Source organism: Doryrhamphus excisus, chromosome 18 (genome assembly GCF_030265055.1).
Source record: "Doryrhamphus excisus isolate RoL2022-K1 chromosome 18, RoL_Dexc_1.0, whole genome shotgun sequence".
NCBI classification, from domain to species: domain Eukaryota; kingdom Metazoa; phylum Chordata; class Actinopteri; order Syngnathiformes; family Syngnathidae; genus Doryrhamphus; species Doryrhamphus excisus.
In genome coordinates, this window is record NC_080483.1 from 11427054 (window position 1) to 11444597 (window position 17544).

General features: G+C 40.1%; 1 protein-coding gene across 4 annotated transcripts in view; it reads left to right on the forward strand.

Annotated features, from left to right (window-relative positions):
• slc12a5a (solute carrier family 12 member 5a) overlaps nt 1–17544 on the forward strand; it is a 134958-nt gene that overhangs the window by 91505 nt on the left and 25909 nt on the right. For all 4 annotated transcript variants that reach the window (XM_058054698.1, XM_058054699.1, XM_058054700.1 and 1 more), the window contains exons 2-4: nt 838–938; nt 3227–3364; nt 13978–14124. In XM_058054698.1, the coding sequence (XP_057910681.1) occupies nt 838–938; nt 3227–3364; nt 13978–14124 (386 nt within the window). The remainder of the gene's footprint in view (nt 1–837; nt 939–3226; nt 3365–13977; nt 14125–17544) is intronic.

A 17544-nucleotide genomic window follows, 5' to 3' on the forward strand; every position in this document is an offset into this window, starting at 1 on the left:
TCTTTTGTGCGGTTCATTTAGCATTTCCACTGGTGTTTTTTGCATATTACATGATGTAACTCAAGTCTTCTGGGTCGAATACGTTGGTTACTTTACATTCTGTTACATTTACCGGCTTAGATTTCGATTTTTTTTTTTTTGACAAAAAGCATCGAAAATAAACTTTTCAAGCATGTCATTAGCCATGTTTACATGAGGAGATTTTCCTCTTTCCGAATGGAATCTTTCCAAATGATGTACCAGAAATCAGTGTATACATGGAAAGGAATATTCCAATCTCCTGTCTACATGCACCGCTATAATCAAACGGAATAGTCAATGGGACATGCACAGTAGATTGTAAACAACATCACGTGATTCATCAAAGATGGCGAACGAGAGTGTATGCATGTTACGTTACAGCTGAGCATGCGCTGAAAGAACGCACCCTGACAACTTTCCGATTGAGCGGGTACAAGATACCTCAATTGTATTGGGGAAAGGAATATTTCACCCCTGTAAATCCGATTATATATTCATTCGGATTGGCACGTTTTTTTCGGAATGAGGTGTATACAAAGGTTAGATTTTGTCCGTTTGAGCAAATAACCCGAATGGAATTGGACTATTTGGGTCCATGTAAACGTGGCTAGTGTCGCAATGCATTTTCTTATACATTTTCCATTTCTGAATGCCTTTGGCTGTTATTGTAACACTGGTCCGTATAGTGGACCTTGTAGCGTTCACTGGAACACTTACTATGAGTAAATCCGATGATCATGTTCACACTTAACCAAGCAGAATAACCGAACCAAACACTTGTGAACGCATGCTAAATGCTCTAAATGCTTCTTGCAGGTGACAATAACCCCAAGGAGAGCAGCCCCTTCATCAACAGCAGCGATGCAGCGGCAGAGAAGAGTCAACAGTATGACGGCAAGCACATGGCCCTCTTTGAGGTACACACTGAAAAAAAAGGAGGATGTGCTTGTTCTCACAATTTAAGCAGAGGCCCTGACTGACCAGCGATCGATGTCGGTAACAACTGTGTGAAGGGCACGCAGGAGCGCTGGGTTAATGCACAAGCTAATCTCACACGGGTGCAGGGATAAACATGAAGGAGGCAATTTGTCTGAAATCTCAGCAGCCGAAATGGTCACGTAGAATATTAACAGAATAGAGGAAATGTGTGATAGACTTTGCATTTATATCCTACCAAAATATATATATATGTAACATTCTCAACATCTGCGCAATGCAGACTTGCAAACATACATTTGAATGTAGTGTTTCTACATACCGTACCTTATTATACATAAAATTGTTACCTACATAGTCTTTATGTACCTATGTAGTCTTCAGTCAACTACATAGTCTTTATTAGTTCATGTATTACATTAAGTTACCATTTGCTATCAAACATGACAGATATACAATAAATGGAAATTATTATGCAAAATACAATGTATTTTCAAATAGTTTCAGCAATGGGCACTTTTTCCAATGAATCATGAAATAATAATTTAACAATGGAAGTGTATAAAACATACATTTCTATGGTGGAGTTCAGGACGCAAAGCCAAGCCAACAAACAGTTGCCTTCTTTTAGATATATATATACAGTAAACCTCGGATATATCGGATTCAATTGTTCCCACTGGTTTTGTCCGATATAAGCGATATCCGTTATATGCGTATACCGGAAAATGTCCGTTTTACGCATATATCGGATTTTTATCCGTTATATGCGTAAATCGGATTTTATCCGTTATAAAAAGGCACTTCCTTGACTATGTTTCCAATGTACCTGGACGCGCAGGCAATGCTGCAAACGCTGCAAATGACGTTGTATAGCGGCCTGTCACAATTCGGCGAATCGGAGCGCCACGATGCGGCCATCCGATATATGCGAGGGAAATTTAATGGAAATGCATTGGAACGGGACTGGAGATTTTGTCCGAAATAGGCGAAATCCGTTATAAAAAATCCGATATACGCAATTAATTTTTATTGGAAATGCATTACAGAAAAATTGGTTCTTTCAATCTGTCCGTTGTGAGCGAATTTCCGATATATCCGAGTCCGATATATCCGAGGTTTACTGTATAACTATACACAAGTTTGGGATCACTTGCCAATGTCTTTGTTTTCCAAGGAAAAACACATTTTCATGCATTTCACAAACATTTTTATCCATTTCACAAACAATTGAAATTAATCCAATGATTTTCAAAGAACAAGCTAAATTTTTTGCATAGAGGCCTACTATCTAACTGTCAGTCCTCTGCATCAATCTCCTGGTATGGCTGCTAATCCAAGTTCATCATTTTATAAGGTTAATAGATTATTAGAAAAGCCATCTAAAAATCTAAACTAAAACTAAAATTTCTTACCATGCTGTTAACTACTCCCTTCAGAGAGCAGCACAGACTGGGTCTAACAAGGACATAAAAACGATGCACAACTGTGCAAGAAGACAAATATTTAAGAGTGTGTAGTTTAAGACAAAGACGCCTCACAGGTTGTACTAAATAGTAGCCGTCAAACACCAGTGTCAGTATCAACAGTAAAAAGGCGACTTCAGGATGCTGGACTTCATACCAGGATTGTCAAGAAAAAGCCATATCTCAGACTGGCCAAAAAATGTCCAAGTGATCCCAAACTTTTGAGAGGTAGTGTACGTAGTAACTAACTGCTACAAGTGAACAGATTATTTTTGTCATCAATACAATATATGAATCTTACTGCTTAGGTAGTTTATCCGTCGTCAGAATAATAAACCCCGCCACTCACCGCTTAATCTTTCCCAGTGGGGAGCAATAGTGAACCAGAAGGGGAGCTTAATGCCAGATGACTGATGTCACATGACATCTAGAAAGTGATGTTTATGCGATTGACCCACACTGCATTCACGATCAATATAATCGGCACCCCTGCTGTAAACACCTCTCATTTACCTTACACTGGTAAAGCTTGAGTTGCGCATGAAGTAGTCAGATGCAAACTTCAACTTGTGGATAGTATGGGAATGGAAGTATGTAGTAGTTAGGATGCGGTTTCGAACACAGCCTTTATTTTTGCTTATTTACTCAGATGACATTGACTATATTGCATAATATGAGTGTAAAGGTGGCTATATTGTTATTTTTTCATGTATAGATGGTTGAATTGAATGTCTTTAAAATTTTATTTTTATAATAACAAAATTCTAAAAGACCATTGCCGTTGTGTTGTTGTGTGCATGTAGGAAGAGATGGACACCAGCCCCATGGTGTCTTCTCTGCTCAGCAGCCTGGCCAACTACTCCAACCTGCCGCAGGGTAGCAAGGAGCACGAGGAGGCCGAGAACAACGAAGCCGAGTCATCCCGCAAGAAACCCGTCAAGGTACTTTAAAAACATGAAACACCCTCCATCAGGTCACAACATTAGGTACACTTCCACACTCCACTACACTCTGGGATGTGTTTTCCATTTTTTCACATACTGTTCAAATGCAGTTGACGAAGCATCTAAGCGAGTGTACACATGCATAGAATACGCATAATGTACTTTACATCCACAGTTCTTTCGATGGCTGCAGTGGTGTGTGAATAATCCTGATGTAAATTCCATAGTCAGTAATTAATAGGAAGGGGAGACCTTACACAGCCATCACCAAGCTGATTGATTGCACAGATCATTAGCATTTGACATGCTCATTAGTTCCTTTTTTTTTTTTAAGATGTCAACTGAATAATTTTATAGTAGATTAAGTGTCCTATATTTTGCCTACTGTTATAGAATGCATCATTTGTACACATTCTGCTTGGTGCTCATGAATAATCATATAATTGTGTTTACATCAATTATGATCCGGAACGGAAGCTGCTCATTTATTTGCTATACTGCAGCTAAACAGCAATTGTATTGCCTGAGCTACATTTCAGTTGAAAGTAACTTGACGTAGCTCCAGACTGTATGCAACTGTATGTCGTATTTTGCGGCTAATATTTGTGTGACGCACTTTGCCCTGTATTACCGTGAGAATGAGAAATAATGTGCAAATTGTAGAATCGGTTAAAGACAGCTTGTCACAATCTAAACCAGAGTGTGTGATCGCTCACGTTTCAATCGCATTCGATCGACTTCTCTGCCATCTTTGTTTACACATTTTGCCTGGCTCATAATTTATTCTGCATCTCTCACTGCTGCTAGCTAGCTTGCTAGATTAATGTGATTTTCTTTTTACCGTGTTAACATTTTGTCTGGGCGGCACGGTGGTCGAGTGGTTAGCATGCAGACCTCACAGCTAGGAGACCAGGGTTCAATTCCACACTCGGTCATCTCTGTGTGGAGTTTGCATGTTCTCCCCGTGCATGCGTGGGTTTTCTCCGGGTACTCCGGTTTCCTCCCACATTCCAAAAACATGCTAGGTTAATTGGCGACTCCAAATTGTCCATAGGTATGAATGTGAGTGTGAATGGTTGTTTGTCTTTGGCGGGTTTTGGATGTTTTTGGTACCAAATTACCAAATTTGGTTTTATTTCATTTGAAGATGCATCAGATTACAATTGAATGCATCACATAATCAGTTCACAGTTCCACATGTCCAAAAGGAGTAGGAAGAAGCAAAGCTTATTAAATCCTACTACTCCATTTGGTACTTTTACAATCAGTAACTGTTACATTTGTTCACTTCCTGCTTTCCATAATAAAGTTTAAGGTTTTTTTTTGTAATTCTTAAATTTTGTAATTTTTTGTCCCATAGCAAAGTACAAGGTTATATGACTATCCAATGACATAATGGGTACCATAGCAAGTGTCAATATAGTGATATATATAGCACATCATGACTGGTTCAAGACTCTTCATCCTTGTATTTAGCAAACATCAACTGCTTGTATTGTTTCTTGAATTGGCTCATCGTTGTGCATTGTTTGAGTTCCTTACTCAATCCATTTCATAGTTTGATTCCACATACTGAAATGCTATGGCTTTTTAATCTAGTCCTAGTCGGCTTTTTCGGGGACTGTATAAACAAAATAGGCTAATCCCCATCAGAGGAGCCGCCAGGTTAGTGGAAAAAACTGTGACTATCTTGAACGCATAGCAAAGGGAAATACATATGTTCTTGTCTCATGTAAGGATAATGGACATATAGGATAGTGGATAATGGACATATTTTTTTTAATGCAGCTTTCCTTTAATGTTCTGTGGCTGAATGTGATATATGGCATGTGTTACAGACAATAGGGCTTACTAAAAGCACTACATGCAGGATTAAGTGGCATAGAAAATGAATGCGTACTACATGCATGGTTCAATGTGGTACATTCTATCCTTAGCCGAACCATCAGATAAAAATGCCAAAGGACAAGTTGGTTAAGTAAAGGACTGCGTATCAGGCTGGCATCTAAAGGCATCGCTAGCCATCAGAGTCAAGGTGAGGACGAAGAGAAAACGGCGAGTGAAAGTGTTCCAGTCCACGAGGAAAGGAATGTAAAAGTGACATGTGACTAGAGAGGCCAATATCAAGTGGGCGTTGATGGAACACCTGGTCAGACAGGGAGGGTCATAGTGTCGTGGAAAGCTGTCATCCTGTCACTGTCCAAGTGACTCTAGAGCATGTCTAAAACCGGGCTTCGCCTTCAATGACTTGCAAGAATCACTCATTATTTTGGTGTCACCGGCTTGGTTAACATGGCTTGTTATTTCATTTTGCCATGTCTCCCAAGATAAATATAGCCGGTGAGTTGTGTGTAACAAAGCTATACAGAACTCCTTCCTGCTGCCACCCAGACGACAGAAAAGAGCAAGGGATAATGCAACGACAGCTCATTAGTGAGTGACATTTAAGACACCACATGGTAATACAAACCAGGGATTTAGAATACCGACAGGGAAAAAAAAAAAGATTGACAGGCTAGAAACTTTCCACTCTCTCTCCATTATAAACTGTTATTAGTGATTCATGAAGCTTTTAAAACTATAACTTATTCAAATATCTTATTTCTAGGCTTAATAAAGTGCTTGTGCCCACACATTAGTTACAATCTTATTGCCGCAATTTTATTACATCCAATAGGACAATTCTGCTAATAATGCTCCATTTTGATTGTCAGAAGTAGGTCCCATGTTATGTTTTTAAAAATCATTTTTAAGGTATCAGAGGTCCCATAATAATATACGGGAAAAGGTGAAAATCTAGTAATCCCCCCTTTGTAGCAGTTATAGGCCGTGGTCGACCACAAAACCGCAATCATCCAGTCATCATCCGCTTATACGGGTCCGGGTCGCAGGGCAGCAGTCTTAGTCGAGAATTCCAGACTTCCCGGTCCCTGGCTACCTCTTCCAGTTCCACCGGGAGGACCCCAAGATGTTCCAAGGTCGACTGTGAGATATAATCCCTGCAGGGTGCCCTGGGGCATTCTCCCTGCTGGGCATGCCTGGAAACACCTAGTCAGGCAGGCATTCGGACTAGATGATTGAGCCACCTCAACTGGCTCCTCTCAATTTGGGGATGAGTATCCCCTCAGTACAGATTTGGGAGCATGCAGACACTATGTAGCACTTTTAGTGCAGGAGGAACTTTCGTTGTGTGCGGGCTATGCTATTCTGGATGATGTGTGATGAATGAGTGTTGTGCTCCTCTCCGGGCACAGACAAGTAAGTCGGCTGCATCTGAGCGTCAGAAGGCAGCGGATGCAGCTGGAGGGACCCACCAGAGGTGGATAAACATGCTTTTTATTCAGGTTTTCAGTTAATAATGTGAGAAGACTAAAAATAAATGCATTGTGAAATACAAAACTTGAGTTGTGGATACCAGCATTCTGGTAAAACAAGCATATTAGCTTTGTTTGGCTTGAAATAAGCTATGAAAATAAATGTTACCAAAATGAGTACGTCAATTTCATTTTGTAAAAGTAGTTCTCTGTATCGGTATCGGCCGATTTCACTCATGCATCAACAGGTTCAGTACCATAAAACCCTGATCGTAACATCCTCAGTAACAAAGCCTGTTTTTTTTTGTTTGTTTAATAGCTTGTGTCCTCCATGATTACATGAAAAGCTGCAATTTCATCAGCAAGCATTTGGAGCACACAAGTGATGGAGAAGAGAGATTTTTTTTCCCCCTTCACATTTAGTCCTCATAACGAGGCTCTGTGGACACATACTACTGTGAGAACATCATTAAAAAGTCACTTTTGCAGAAAGTATTTACACCGTGAGGGGCTGATGGCTTTGCTAACTAGCAAATTGAGTTAAATGGGATGAGAGCAAAAAAAAACACATGTGACAAATGAAAATAGTGTTTTAATGCCTTGTCCGAGCAACTAAAGTAACGGTTTTATTGGTAGCCAAATAGTTTTCCTTTACAAGCACGGGTTTGAGAATTGCCTCTTTGTTGCCCTTAGCTTTATTTAATCTACACCGATGGAATTCATTTTGGTAAAACACAACATGTAGATGCCATTTGACAAATTGAATTGTTGCGTTCAGTTCAGCAGGAAGGCAGAAAAAAAAAACAGTCCTGTTGCTTTACAAGTCTTCAGTCAAGCTATATTGTGTTTATTAGGAATACTCAGCACTGCTTCAGATATATTTGCGTGCATCAGCCCTTTAAATTGCTGTTTTCTCTTCCGCAGCTGAGGGATTTCAGTGTTGTTTAGCTCTTTATTGGTGCTACATTGCCTCGTTTTTTCAGTCGTTGCACCATTTTTTCTGTCCCTCATCCCACGGTGCAGGTCTAATCTCCCTCCCGTCACCCTATACCCACTAACACTTTAATTAGTATGCATGCACGCTGCTCGGCCAATCAGTAGCACCAATCTTTCCATCACCTCGAGAGGCTTTTTACATTCAGCCGACCCGTTGCACTCGCTCGTCCCATCATCTTCCCTCTCTCCATTTCTCGCTCGTCTGCGCTCTGCTTCTCCCTCATCATCAGCTTCAGGGGAGGAGGCATCGTCTTGCTTTGTTCGGCGGTGTGAAAAGCAAGATTAGCAGATTGGTTGTTATTTGACATGAGGGAGACGTCTGGAGGTCGATCAAGTTCATGTGGAAAATGTACAGCTTGATTTTTGCCTGTTTAAAGTGAAACCAGCTTTTTTTGGCGCTTTATAATATTTGCGATTTATTGTGCGGAAAATACGGTATATCACTAAAAAAGTATTGCTCCTTATTGTCTCAACTATTTCAAATAATCTTCTAGTCCAGCACCCTTGCCAATTGTTACAGAAGCTTTTCGCCGCCCTGTTGTTTTACAGCCTCCATGTTCTCCTACATTAACACTGTTTCCCTTCTGTGTGTTTTATTGTCCGGAACGCTCCCCAACACACACACACACACACACGTTCCTCCACCTCTCCTGCTCATTTGGCTGGAGCATGGGATCAGTATTCCCATCAGCAGCCTTGACGAGCATCTATCTTGATTAATGTCGCCTTGTGTTACAGCAGCGTAAGTGACATTTCACAGCTCACATATTGTCTTCTCACACATAGAGAGATTATTGCCACATGGGATTATTGTTTCATTTGCCTCGAGCCAAACCTGCTTCCATTATTGATTTTTCATCACTCAATTCATCAAATGTGACAGACACATCACAATGTCTCCAGTCAGGGTCACTCCTGGTGATCTCATATCACCAAAACTAACACAAATATACAAAGAAAAGCATTCATGAAACATTCAAACCTTTTTTAAAGTGAATTTTAAATCTTAAATCATACATTTTTTATATCTCCGCTCCTGGTTTGTAGTCATCTTTTTCGACTTTGGCTTTTCTCTGCACCTGCAGCGGCATCAGACAAATAATGCAACACTCTTGGTGGGATTGTTGCACTTGCAGCCATTTGCTAAAGTATATAGTACACTCATGAAAAAGCTCCACGCTGCCACAGAAGCGTCAAAAATCGTAGAAGGTGCAAGGAACCAGACCACGTTAAAACTGAAGTCTTCCATGAACAGTAGATGGTGACATCCCTCTGCAGGTTGCTGCTGATATTACTAAGAGTTTTTTTGAGGGTCTTTCTTGACAGCTCTCACAATGTTTCTGTCATCACCTGCTGATGTCCTCTTTGGGTTGCCTGTTCGACGTCTGTTACATTATATGCAATGTTTGTGACCATTGTTTTACACTGTAGACAGCTCTGTTCATATTGTTTTCACCTCTAAATGCAGTCTGTACAGGGAAAACCTAGCCTATCTAATTGAACATCGACATTCAGTGATATTTATTGATTGAATAAACAAAGTAATAGGACATACATAAGACAAAACACATACTGTATGTTCCAATACTTGAAAAATTGGTGATTCGAAAAGCAAAATATATAAATAATCACCTTGTACTTCGGTATGATGTGCATTATTAAAAAATATTATGGAAAGCAGGAAGTGAACAAATGTAACAGTTACTGATTGTAAAAGTACCAGATGGAGGGGTAGGATTTAATAAGCTTTGCTTCTTCCTACTCCTTTTGGACATGTGGAACTGTGAACTGATTATGGGATGCATTCAATTGCAATCTGATGCATGTTCAAATGAAATAAAACCATTACCATTACCATTACCATTACCAAATATTCTATCCAGATGTAAAAAGCTGATTTGTTGCTTTCTGGTCTCCCATACATCTTGTGATGTCCAAATGGTTTCAATCTGCAGCAGAAATAAAGGAATTGAGTGTTACCGTACATCAAAATATGGATGGCCAAATTAGCTGTGGTTGCTTTTTCAGGCCTCTGATTGGCCAAAATGATGTTTTTTATATAGACAGAGATTTTTTTAATGTGTGGATGGAGATTTATTTAACCCCAGAATGGGGTTAATTATTAGTGTTCGTGTGGATATGGCTTGGAAGTGTGCAAATTGAAACACAGCATACATTTTCCTGTCTCCATTTCATCCATTTCATCATAAAGCCTTTTTTAAACATTTTTTTTACAATTTGATCTCAAAAATAAAAGTCTTTTTGCAAGATAAAGGTTCACTGCCGACCTGGATTTATGAATTCATGAAGGCAAAAGATTCAGTATGCCTGTTAGCCTGGAATTTGATAGCATAGCTCATAGGGGTTTGGACCGCTGTCTGCAGCCTAGAATATTCTAGTTACTAGTCGACACTGTACTATATATGCAGCAACGGTGAGGATGGAGCACCACAGAGGACGTTCAGCTTCAGAAGCAAGGGGGGGTGGTGGGGAGGGGCGGATGATGGGACACAATCTATTTAATAATTCAGCACACCTGAGCAGAAACACATTTGCTCTATCGACTCCCGTTTTGTCCAGCCAAGTGTGGCGACGGCGTTACAACAACCTCGCCCTCAGGCTCCCCTTCATCTGCCCCCGCAAGCGCCATTTAGTTACCCGTACACTCGCCTGAATTAAAAATCAAATGTGAATGCATCAAGGTGTTCGCTTTATGAATCTTTATGACACGACCAAGTGTGATATTCAAGCATCCAATAAGAAATAATCTTGCTGGAGGTTGTCATTAAGGTGATGACACTTCATTCCATCAGCCCCCAACAGGTTCCTCTGGTTATTGACCTTCTGCGCCTTTCCTTATCTCTAGCCCGTGGACGTAAAATGTGTCACCATTTGAACCCCATTTCCTTTTCCCCTGCGATGTAGCAAAGATATGGAGTTGCTCTCACATTTATTTCCCCTCTACAGTCTGTTCAGAGGAGCAAAATCGTCAGCATTTCAGTAGATATCCATAGGCAAATGTGGGAATAATGTCTGCTATCTAGTTATAATGCTAAAAAAACAAGCCAATTATAAGCCTCTATCTCTAATAAATCGGATTTTTGGAGAAAGTTAGGGAAAAAAATATTTTGTTTCATACATAAACAACAACAATCAATCAATTAATTAAGCAGAGGTTGGTCTAGATCTCTTATAATTTGGACAATACAAAAGTAACTCTGTGTGGAGAAAACCCACTCTGTGTGGAGTTTGCAGGTTTCTACTCGTGAGGAGAACATGCAAACTCCACACAGAGATGGCCGAGGGTGAAATTGAACCCTGGTCTCCTAGCTGTGAGGTCTGCTCTGCGCGCTAACCACTTATCCGCCGTGGAACCGAGCCTTTTTTAACATTCATTCATTCATTTTGTGCCAGCTGTCTTTGGGCGAGAGGCGGGGTACACCCTGGACTGATCGCCAGCCAATCACAGGACACATATAGACAAACAACCATTCACACTCACATGCATGGGGAGAACATGCAAACTCCACACAGAGATGGCCGAGTGTGGAATTGAACCCTGGTTTCCTAGCTGTAAGGTCTGCTCCGCGCGCTAACCACTCAACCGCCATGCAACTGATCCTTTTTTAACATCATATTTTAATATTTTTGTTGTAATATTGCACTGCGATTGGCTGGCGACCAGTCCAGGGTGTACCTTGCCTCTTGCCCGAAGTCAGCAGGGATAGGCTCCAGCACCCCCCTGTGACCCTTGTGAGGAAAAGCGGTATAGAAAATGAATGAATGAATGTAATATTGCAGTGTATAATTTCCTGTTTATGTTCCATTTTTATAAGAAAGAAAGCTATTAAAGCTCAGGTACAGCCATAAGGGTACTGGAAAGAAGGTTCGGATATTTGACATTTTCCACTGGAAACCCAATAAAACCAAAAAGTACTACTTGATTACAAAGAACCTGAAGTGATTTGGATGTGACTTCATTGACTTTATATCTGAGTGTGTTGGTGAGTGGCTAGTGGCTAGCGAGAGGCAGAGCGTGATGAAGCTGAATTTAGTACCGCTGCAAATATATCAAAGGGTGCACCACCTGAGCCTTCCATTCTGCAGGCCCCCCTGGGGGGAACGTGAGGGTAGGCAGGCAGCTGTTGCCCCGCAGCTAGCTCTGTGGTGCCCTGCTGGCCTACCTGTGGCTGTGCAGCAGCTCACGGTGGCTGGCTCCCTGGGGAAATCATCCCGCTGCTGGCTCCTGGCCTGCTAACTGAACCTATTCCGTGTGTGTGTGTGATGGGGGGGTCTCTGTGTCAGGACTGCAATCCCTCATCCGCAAATGAAACACCAATTGAAGGCAAATAGAAAAAGCGGTGCTTTCGATAAGAGCCAGAGCACACACCACCCCCCCGACCCCCCTTCAACAGGCTCATTGATTCAATGCATACACAAGTGTTCAATTTGTTACCGCGTTGCTCTCAATAAATCCACTCGTTTTGATCATGTACACATCTGTTTGGGACCAATGTAGCCGCTTCGAGTGTATAGTCGAGCTCCAATTCTCAAGACGCCACTTTGGAGGTCAGTGTGAGCCCTCGCAGCGGCTATTAGCCATCTCTGCACAGCTAGGCTGCATAGCAGAGAAAAACTGTCTCTTATATGGGTTGCGTTCACACCACACATGTTTGGTTGGGTTCTAAAGAACAAACATTATTATCAAGACTGCTTATGCTCTGTGAACTGTAGACTGGTTTGATTAACTCAAATGTGAAGTAGTACTGTGTAATTTACAAGCTTTTCATTAAATCTAATGTGTAAAAATAACCTATAACCAGCAGATATTTGGAATATTTGCACGGTTGTCGAGTGGTTAGCGCGCAGACCTCACAGCTAGGAGACCATGGTTCGATTCCACCCTCGGCCATCTCTGTGTGGAGTTTGCATGTTCTCCCCGTGCATGCGTGGGTTTTCTCCGGGTTCTCCGGTTTCCTCCCACATTCCAAAAACATGCTAGGTTAATTGGTGACTCCAAATTGTCCATAGGTATGAATGTGAGTGTGAATGGTTGTTTGTCTATATGTGCCCTGTGATTGGCTGGCGACCAGTCCAGGATATACCCCGCCTCTCGCACGAAGACAGCTGGGATAGGCTCCAGCACCCTTGTGAGGAAAAGCGGAAGAAAATGAATGAATTTGATTAACATCAATCAAATACATTGATGCACACTAAGTCAACACGGAAGACATTCAACATTCAAAGCCTGCTTGATTTTGTGTCTCCATTGTTTGTTTTTTTTTGTTTTGTGTACTTGCAAGAGATTTATGCATCTTTGAGAGCACATCATTGTATTGTGTAATAATTTTATTTTAACATGCTGACATTCCAAAGCTTTTCTAAAAGTAAGATAGGGCCTAACAATAGATACCAATAGACACCTCTTTGACTCCTTCTTAAAAATAATCTTCTTGAATTTGAATAAAAACACCTAAAAATACCAACCTTCATCCTCTTTAACATTTTCAAGATTTGACTTTAATCAGATGAATAGCCTCCTCAAGTTTTTTTTTTTTTTTTTACAAAGGTCGAGCAACACGGGCAAGCACCTGAGTGCTGGTGTGTTAAGATATATATTAACCCCCCACCCCCCAAGGACCCGTCAGTTGGAAATCAGAGTGTTTAATTACAGCAGTGCTGCTGAGTGCCATGAAAACAAAGGACAGAGAACATTGTCTTGGGCCATTGTGTTTCTAAATGTTTTCTTTTTGCACATTTCCAAAATACATCAATGCATTTTGTTATATATTTCCCATTCATGTGGTAATTATTATTATTAGTAGTAGTAGTAGTAATAGTAGTAGTAGTAGTAGAAGTAATAATAATTATTATTATTATTATTGTTATATTAATAATAATTTATTGTTATTATTATTACATAATATATATTTTATTTATATAAAATGTGATTAAATAATTATATATTTTATATAATATTATATTAGTATATTATTATTATATAATCTTATATTAATATTATATAATTAGTGAGCAGAGGTAGACAGTGCTGCTGGATGCTGACCACTCATGCTACAACATTTTTGCTACAAATACATTAGGAGGTTGCCTACAGCCACATCGTAACAATCTCATACCTGGCGACTATAAGAGGCACTCTGGTAAGCTGAATAGCAGCATTATTGGGATCATTTACAGTGTATCATTGGCAGTACCAATCAAATATAAAATGTACTGTACTGTATAATGCATTGTAATTGTATTGTGCTTCATTATCTCTGTCTTATGTCTCCTCTGCAGGCCCCTCAGCTTGGCACACTGATGGGAGTCTATATGCCCTGCATCCAAAACATCTTCGGAGTCATCCTCTTCCTCAGGATGACCTGGCTGGTTGGCATCGGCGGGATCATCGGGACCTTCATCATCGTCTTTATGTGCTGCACCACTGTAAGTAGTGTGTCGTATCTGTTTGTCTAAGTTCTTCTGTGTAAGTGCTTCTTCGGAACCACTACTCCGGAACCCATTAGTTGGACTAACTTGAAATTTCTCAGGAACTCAGTGTCTTCCATATAACACCCACTGTAAGCAATGTTCCATGCGCAATCGCTCACTGCTCTCACATTTTTAGCACATAGCAAATTCATGCAGCACACAAAATACAATCCAATCTCAAAAGAAAATTAAATAAATACATAAATTATTTTTTACCTTTTTGCAATGCATGACAGGGAACAAAAGCGGTAACAACAAGATCCTGTTTGCATGCATTTACTTATGCAGACAGTCAATTCATTAACTGTGTGTTACTAGTAATACATGCCTCTGTTTTGCAGGTTAGCGTACAGCTAATGCTATTTGCTAAGCCTGTATTATGGCAAAATGAACGGTAGTACAACATCCACTCACCAAACCAAAATAATATGATGATGATCTTCAAAATACAGCAGATCGGCAGTCGATCCTGATCCTGAAGATCACAAGATCTTGCAAAATTAAAAGGTGATGAGATTTCTCATGGGTACTAGGACAGTTATGATAATAAATAAATCAATGAATCACACAAGAAATTCAAATGAACTCAATCATTTTGCTGGTCTCAGTATATTGCCATGTGCAAACGTGTTTGTTTTCCTCGTCTTATGAGCATTCAGCACCTTGGCGCATTTGTTTAATAGAAAAACGGCATGAATGGAGTGAGCCCTGTTGTCAGTCATACACAGAGTGCTAAAGATTGTAGTCTCATTAGGAGCAATGCAAGGTAACATAGTAGAAATGGAATAAGTACATTCATTGCAATATATCGTCATATATATTTTTTATCGTATTTTGTAATGTTAAATTCTTGTCACGTTCTCATAGAACCAATCTTGTGTATCCTTATTTTGTGGCACCTCTAATATATGTACATATATACTAGCTATATATTTTGACCACAATAATAGCACTTGAATTTAAACTGTCATGTCTTCTCTGGTTTTCACTGTGCATTTTATCAGGACTGTAAGTTAGCATGTGTGCGAGTGTGTGTGTGTGTGTGTGTGTTTGCGTGTGTGTGCCTAGCCTAGATTCTCCTCCAGCATCGGGTGTATTTATAGAACAACCCCCTCAAATCCCGACCATGGCAAACTTGCTTACACACATACAACAGCAGCAGCAGCAGCAGCAATATGTTTTCCCCAATTGTCTCTCGCTCTTGACGCTGCATTTTTTTTGTTTTTGTGTTTTTTTTTTTTTTGTCACTGCTTTTTAGATTTGTACTTGGACACATTTCCGATGCTTCTATTTGCTCGCAATCCATCCCTGTTTCTATTGATCTTGTAAGCGTGATGAAAACAGTGTGCAAAGAGAGAAAAACAAGATCAGATCTGGCTGACGCTGACAGGAGCACAAGCACACACTCAAATTTCCTCTCTCTTTCTCTCTCTCTCTCTCTCACTCACGCGCACGTACACACACTTTTCTTATCAGTTACACACGCCTCAGGGTGATAAGCCTGAGCATGAACGGTGTGCAAAGACCCTCACCCAACCCTGCTATCTCCTCTGCATCCTCTTATGCACCTTACATAACATATCACCACCCACCCCTCAGGGGGACTGCTAGCTACACACCACAGCGGTGCGCACGTATGCATGTATGTACATTCACTGTACATATGTATAGTACATATGTATCATACATATGCTCACACATAGACACCAAAGATGTCCCGTCCATCCATGGTGAGAGCATAGTGACAGAGTGTGACCCCACTTTTGACTGACAGGAGAAAAATATTTGTTTTGCTCCATCAATATTTGTGCTGTAATAATTGTGTAGGTTAATAATTAACTGGTCGTGAAAATTACACAAAAGCCTAAATTAATGGTGATAACTTCATTATGTTTAAATAAAGTGAATAATTTTGCACTACTACAGCTTTCTTGTCTTAATATTTATATTATTTGACATGGCCGGTCTTTTGGTCTCAACGGATCAGCTCTCATAATCATTATTAAGAATAAAGATTTTTGAACGATAATAAATGCTAGAGAGGTCATGGAGTCCATCTGCTGTTACGAGGAGGTTATCCGTCCAATAGTCTGGGACAAAATTGAGTAGAAAGATCTGCAAGACAACCACAGAGATAAAAGTAAAAAAGTTGCTCATTTAATTATTGTATTTAATCTTTTATCAATATATTTTCTATGTCCTTCATGTCTTTAGTGTCGGTGAAGGTCAAATTTATTTCCAGTATATTGCACATTTCCAACAGTTACTGTAACACAAACATATATATATATATATATTAATAATAATAATAATAATAATAATAATAATAATAATAATAATAATAATAATAATAATAATAATAATAATAATAATAATAATAATAATAATAATAATAATAATGGTTACACAGCGGTCGAGTGGTTAGCACGCGGACCTCACAGCTAGGAGACCTGAGTTCAATCCCACCCTCGGCCATGTTCTCCGGTTTCCTCCCACATTCCAAAAACATGCTAGGTTAATTGGCGACTCCACATTGTCCATAGGTATGAATATGAGTGTGAATGGTTGTTTGTCTATATGTGCCCTGTGATTGGCTAGCGACCAGTCCAGGGTGTACCCCACCTCTCAGCCGAAGACAGCTGGGATAGGCTCCAGCACCCCCCCAAAATCCTTGTGAGGATAAGTGGCAGAAAATGTAGGTACCGTGCAAACAAGGCTGGGCCCAAAATGGTGCTTTGAGGCACACCCTAACCAATTCTAACCATAGTGACAACAAATGTCCTTCCAGATAAATAGGACCGAAACCACTGGAGAACTGTTCCTTCAAGACCTACATGTAGGTCCAAACGTAAAGTTCTGACTCAACCTCCTGTATTTGTATGATAACTGCAACATGACGTTTCTCCTAATATTACATATTATTCTTGTAATACTGTATTATGAGGTTATTCTCTTGTTATTCATTTTTACTTGTGATTTTAGCTCTACATTTGATGACATATAGCTGTGAACATTAACGAGCCACATTTATTATCTTGTGATCAATGTGAAAGCTCGGCTCAGCATTAACTGTAGAAACACACACACATGTACACACATACACACACACACACACACACACATCACTGCAAACCGTGTTGGCTAGGCCGCTCTATTCTAGCGTATTTCTATCCTAGATAATGAATGCAGGCTCGGACACAATGAGGTTTAATATCCGAGATGGAAAGTCGTCTGTTGTGAAGTCGTCCTCATTACTTCCAGGTCTTGAATCCGAATGCGGCTGGGTGGGGTTGCGTTCCTGCCCTGTGATGTGACTCATTTAAATGCTGCGGATGTTTCATCGTCTTTTTTTTTTTTTTTACTCTCATCTCTTAC